This window comes from Arachis ipaensis, chromosome B05 (genome assembly GCF_000816755.2).
Source record: "Arachis ipaensis cultivar K30076 chromosome B05, Araip1.1, whole genome shotgun sequence".
Lineage (NCBI taxonomy): Eukaryota > Viridiplantae > Streptophyta > Magnoliopsida > Fabales > Fabaceae > Arachis > Arachis ipaensis.
The window spans coordinates 65,520,450-65,526,060 of NC_029789.2; the positions used below are offsets into that span (position 1 = coordinate 65,520,450).

The 5,611-nt window shown below is 30.8% G+C and overlaps 1 protein-coding gene across 3 annotated transcripts; it reads left to right on the plus strand.

The window, feature by feature from the left end:
• LOC110262876 lies at positions 2,365 to 4,585 on the plus strand. Of its 3 annotated transcripts, none has more exons than XM_021103506.1 (3): positions 2,365 to 2,609; positions 4,240 to 4,316; positions 4,494 to 4,585. In XM_021103506.1, the coding sequence occupies exons 1-3, from the start codon at positions 2,381 to 2,383 to the stop codon at positions 4,557 to 4,559; spliced, it is 372 nt and encodes a 123-aa protein (XP_020959165.1). In that variant the 5' UTR covers positions 2,365 to 2,380; the 3' UTR covers positions 4,560 to 4,585. The 3 variants fall into 3 exon arrangements, with proteins under 3 accessions (XP_020959165.1, XP_020959167.1, XP_020959166.1); XM_021103507.1 differs by lacking the exon at positions 2,365 to 2,609 and adding an exon at positions 3,523 to 3,613 and having other exon boundaries at positions 4,182 to 4,316; XM_021103508.1 differs by lacking the exons at positions 4,240 to 4,316; positions 4,494 to 4,585 and adding an exon at positions 3,114 to 3,513.

Consider the following 5,611-nt stretch of genomic DNA (forward strand, 5'->3'; position numbering starts at 1 on the left):
AATGTAGAAAATGCATGTAAAAGTGGAGAATTCATGAAGAAATGGAGTTTGGAGCTTTTCAGCAAGTGTGTGTACGCACAAGTAGGCGTGCATACGCACAAGTGAGAGTCAGCAAGTGTGCGTGCGCACAACCTTATGTGCGTACGCACAAGTGGAAAAATAGAAAGTGTGCATACGCAAACGTCTGTACGTACGCACAGGTCCCAGCATGTGACCTCATTAATGTAATTCGCTGGCAGTGAATTTTGGGCCTCCAAAACCCAATCCAACTCATTTCTGAAGCTATTTCAACCCTAATTCAAGAGGAGGCACTACTAGAATTCAGATATTTACTAACATTTTTTATCTAACATTTTTTAAAATGTTAGCTATACTAATAAAATTATACTTTTAGTAACATTTGTAAAATAAATGTTAGAAAACATTATTTTTATTTAAAATAAATAAATAAAAATAAGATATAAACGTTACCAAATACAAAGGGGGTGTTCTCTTCAGTCTTCGTTTTCCAGGGGTGTTCTCTTCATTTTCCCCCAATTTCACGCGTCTTCTCACTCCCACTCTCGAGGGTGTTCTCTTCAGTCTTCATTTTCCCCCAATTTCACGCATCTTCTCACTCCCACTCTCGAAGCTGTGAAACCACCTCTCGCTCCTCCTCTTCGATCTCTCGTTCCGCCTTTTTGATCTCTCGTTCCGCCTCTTCGATCTCACGGTTCGCGAATCGAAACCACAATCCGGTGTTCTCACTCTTGGAGGTTGTGCTTTTAGAAGATGATGAACTCTTGAAGGAAAGGTTTTCGGATTTGATGGTTTTGGTTTTGGTTTGGTTCTTGGCAGAAATGTTACTACTAGATTTGAGTGTTTTTGTTTGGTTGTTCTTGGTGGAAAAGAAATTAGATTTGATGGTTTTTCTGCATACAATAATCCATTAATGTGATAGATGTCACGCCATCGTCAATTCGTTCTACCACCATCTGTTGCAGTTTTTAGCCGTGCTCTCTCTCCCTCGAGTTCCATCGTGCTCCCTCTCCCTCATACTCTATTCAAGTGAAGGTTTGCTGCGATTTAAGTTATTTTTCTTGTTGTTTAGTTCTTAGTCGTGCTGTGTTTTCTATGATTTACTGGTTTGATTTCTTGTTCTTGTTTTTTCTTATTTAATTGTTCAATCATGGCTGTGTTTGCTGTTAATTGTTCAATTTTGGCTGCCTTGGTTAGTTGGTGTTTGGAGAATAATTTTCTTTCACTTAATTTATGTTGTTGGTTTATAATGGATGCCTTGGTTGATTACTTGTTATTCAGTTCTTGGTCTTGCTGTGATTTTTTTAATTTTTTTAGTTCTTGTTCTTGCTCTTTTGCTGTTATTATAGGTCTTTGTTCTTGATTTTAGTTCTTATTTGTGCTGTGATTTAGTTCTTGTTCTTCCAGTCTTTTCTTATTTAATTGTTCCATTTATGGCTGCCTTCGTTAGTTGGTGTATGGATAATAATTTCGTTAGTTGGCTGAGAGCATTGTCAAAGAAAAGCTTGCAGCTTGTGTCAACAGAGTACCCGGTATTTACTATGATTAGTATTTACTATGCTTATGATTAGTATTTACTATGCTTATTGATAAAGCAAAATGAAATGTGGTTTGATTTCATTAATTGAAACTGGTTCCTTAAGTTGAATTATTGATCTAACTTGTTCCTCTTGATAGATTTACCTTGATGTATGTGACTGAGACTTGATGAATTATTGAATTCTGCTACTGTTCTTCTTTTTTCTTTGTCCTTTTATCATCTTTCTTCACTTCTAGCTTATAATGCGTTTTCATATATGGTGTGTGGGATGTGCCTTCGAATATCTGAATTATTTTTGGTGCCGGTGCCATTGGTGGTGTTGGTGGTTTTATTGGAGCCACCAAGAAACAAGTTGAAACAAATAATAAGCCACAATTATCAAAACTATTTAGCTAATAGGAACTTCCAATTTTCATAGATTTTGTCATATGATATTTTAATTAATTTCATGTATGTGTTGTTGATTTTACTTCATAAAAGTGCTTGCTTAATTAATCTATATTTTCTTTTTTCTGACACAAGATTAGTGTATCAAAATACAAGATTAGTGCCATGCTTTGTTTAGCTTTAGCCACCCAAAATTGGAAGCAAACAAGCTTTGGTCATAGCTCTTTTTCTCACAAAACATTAACAAGAGGCTTAAAAACAACTCATCAATTACTTTATGATAGTTAATACTCAAGACTTCTCTGCTCAGTTTTTGAAGTTTACAAGCTGACAGTGTTTTTTTAATTTTTATATGAATATGGATTTGATTGAGATTTTACAGAGGAGTTAGGCATCGGTGGTATTAATTCTGTGATTCTGGTTTATAATAGTGCTATGGCAAACAAGAAAGACAAAGCTTTAAGGTCAAGCATCTCAATGAGAGATATCATCTATGAACAAGAAGAGCAAATTGAATTAGGCTCTCGTCAATCCCGATTAATATCATCTATGAAGAAAAGTAGAGGATTGAAAGGTGGTTCTATGGTTAATATCATTGGTGAGCTAGAGGATACTGCATCAAGCCCTTCACAAACACCTTTAGTATTGCATACTAATGATGATGGTAAATGATCCTTTATTGCATTTTTTTAATTTGAGTTTACAAAGAATCAATTGAAAAAAAGCCATATATAATTTGTGGTTTATTATAATCTAAGACGTGCTTGTTCTGATGTGTAATGAATCATGATGATGAGAAAGTGAACTTACGGTAATGAGTTTTGTATATATACACATGAATAAAGCCAAAGCTTCTTAAGAGTTTTGTTCTAGGGAAATTTTGAGTTTATCCATTCAAAGTGATGCTGGAACTTTTTGTTAGATAAATATTTGGATTTATATTGTGTTATTGGATCACCATTTTTATTATCATAAGAGTTGTTATGAAAACTATTATACTTGGCTCTTTGATATACAGTGGTCATTGCCAATTTTCAGAAGGGAAAACAAATAAAGATTTTGAATTAATTTAAAATTGTACTTTTATAAAATTAGATTGAATGAATAGATAGATGTCTTTTAAAAATTTTCTCCTCTCTGTTCTAAACTTTTTCATTCTTGATAATAGGACCAGCTTTAGCACCCCAAGCTAATGATAATGATAGTAAGTAATCATGTTTTATGTTTAGTTTAATACTAATAATAAATGTGTAGTATTTTCTGTATAATTGTCTTTTATTTATTGATTCCCATAACAGGACCAGCAACTAAGAGAAAAAGGGGTCCGACAAAGTGCCTTAAAACTCATGGTTTAAGCTATGAGGATCGGTTACCAATTAGATTAAATAAGTATGGTCAACCAATTGGTTGTAATCGCGCCAAGTTAAGCAGTCATTTGGGGACTTTGGTTAGAAATGCACGCCTTGCTCCATTGACATACACAAGTTGGCATGGACTTAAAGATAATTGGGAAGATTTGTGGGAAGCTACCATTGTATTACATTTTTACACTTTTAACTTAGGTGTTTTTCTTTGAATCTCTCTTTCATGTCAACTACTCTATATGAGAAGGAAGTAGAAGCTACTGCAACAACACATCATGAAATTACTGCTGCTACTGAAAAAGAGGTATTTATAACTTTCTTTGTATCTTTTCCTTAATAATTAATTATAAATTTACTCTTCATAATGTTGTTCTAAATGTAGTCAATTATTTAATCTACACTACACTAAAGTAATGTGTTTGTGGATAATTGGTGTCTTGAGAGCTGGTTTTAAGTTAGGCATATATATCTATGTTAATTTGGCATTTTTGTGTGGCAAAATAAAAGCTGAGATGGAATAGTGTGTTAAGCGATGTGGCAATGAGAGAATGATATAGATGATGCGCTATGGAACATGACTTGAATGTATAAAAGAGATAGATAGATGGATAGATAAAAAGATATAGAAGCAGTGGCAGAGGAGCATAATTTGTAGTAGTAGAATTGGAACAGATAGATAGATAGATAGATAGATAGATAGAATGAAGAAAGAAAGAAGGATTTTAATTTATTTATTGAAAAAGCTGCATAATCATGCTTTATATAGAAATTTACATGTCAAATAGATAGCATAACTAGAGCATAGCATACATACACTGATCATCATATGCTCTAATGATAGATTTGATGTTTATTATTTTCTCATGTTATAGGTTCTAAGTAACTCAAAGTCAGCTAGTAGAAATATTCTAGAATCATCTACTATTACAGAAGGTGTTTCTAAGTCTCAAGCTAAGCTATTACCTCGAACAAAGAAGAATGTGATTGTTTCACCTAAACAGAAGCAGGTATATTTAGAACTAAAATGAAATTAAAATAGCATCTGTGATTCATATTTTGTAATAATCATATTGAGATTAGTTAAAGTGACATGTTTTACCTTTAAATAAAGTTGATATTACTTTTTCCTTCTTGTTCAGTGAGAATATTAGTATTGGTGTCTTAAAATAGTTATCTTTTTGTAGGCTCTTTATTCTTCTTCTACTCAAGAGATTCTCGACTTGAAATTGGAGAAAAAGAAGCATGATTAACATAAGAAAAGATTAAAGAAGAAGAAAGTGGCGTGTTAGCAATATTCAGATGACAAACTAAAAAAATTAGATTTTATATTCTAATTTGTTTGTTTGAATTGTTAATATTGATTAAACATGACAAAATAGAGAAGATTTGGATTTTATAATCTTTTGTTTATTTTAGAATTGTTTTGTGGTAATTTTAGACAATATTAAAGAAAAGAAATTTAATTGGCTTATTAATTTTCTTTTTATTATACTTTGTGTTTATTATGAATTTATCTTCAATGTTTTGTGCATTTAAATTAGTGGCATTACCCTTCTAATGTATATAAAAATAAATAAATAAATGGTTACATATTAAAATATGAATAGTAAATAGATATTATAGCTATAAATGTTACCAAAAATTTATGGTAATATTTTTTTATTCTTAAAGAAGAGTTTTTGTAACATTTTTTCAATGTTAGCAAAAAAATAGATCGTAACATTTATTAGAGTGTTGTTATAGAAGATTTATTGTAATATTTTTTAAGTGTTACAAAAAATATCTATGGTAATATTTTTTTAAGTGTTACCAAAAATATCTATGGTAACATTTTTTTAAGTGTTATTATGAATGATCTATTGTAACATTTCTTATAATATTACTATAGAATATCTTTTGTAACATTTTTATTAAATTTTATTAAATCTTTAGAAAAATGTTAGTAAAATTTTTTAGTAACATAGAGTATATTTAACATTTGTAAAAATGTTGCTAATATACATAGGTAACATTTTAATATGATTTAGTAACATTTTTTAAATGTTAGTGAAAATCAAATATGTAGTAGTGAGGCAAGGAGGGAGCACTTAGGTTTAGATTTTTCCATGTTTTTACCGTAGTTCTCTAGAGAGAGAAGCTCTCCATTCTCTCTAGAATTTAGATTTTTTAGTTAATTTCTCTTTAATTTCAGTTTTTAATTCTTGTTCTATTGTAGTTTCATTTATGCTTTCATGCTTTATTGTCTTAATTCTCTTAGTTCTTCTTCTTAATTTTTCTTTTATGTCACTTTTTATTTTATGAA

What these genes read in the sequence shown, in the direction of transcription:
- LOC110262876 (XM_021103506.1), top strand. Translation starts at nt 2,381, where the DNA reads ATGGCAAACAAGAAAGACAAAGCTTTAAGGTCAAGCATCTCAATGAGA. An exon ending in ATTGCATACTAATGATGATG is followed by an intron (nt 2,610 to 4,239) that starts GTAAATGATCCT and finishes CTACTATTACAG; the next exon opens with AAGGTGTTTCTAAGTCTCAA. An exon ending in TTTCACCTAAACAGAAGCAG is followed by an intron (nt 4,317 to 4,493) that starts GTATATTTAGAA and finishes ATCTTTTTGTAG; the next exon opens with GCTCTTTATTCTTCTTCTAC.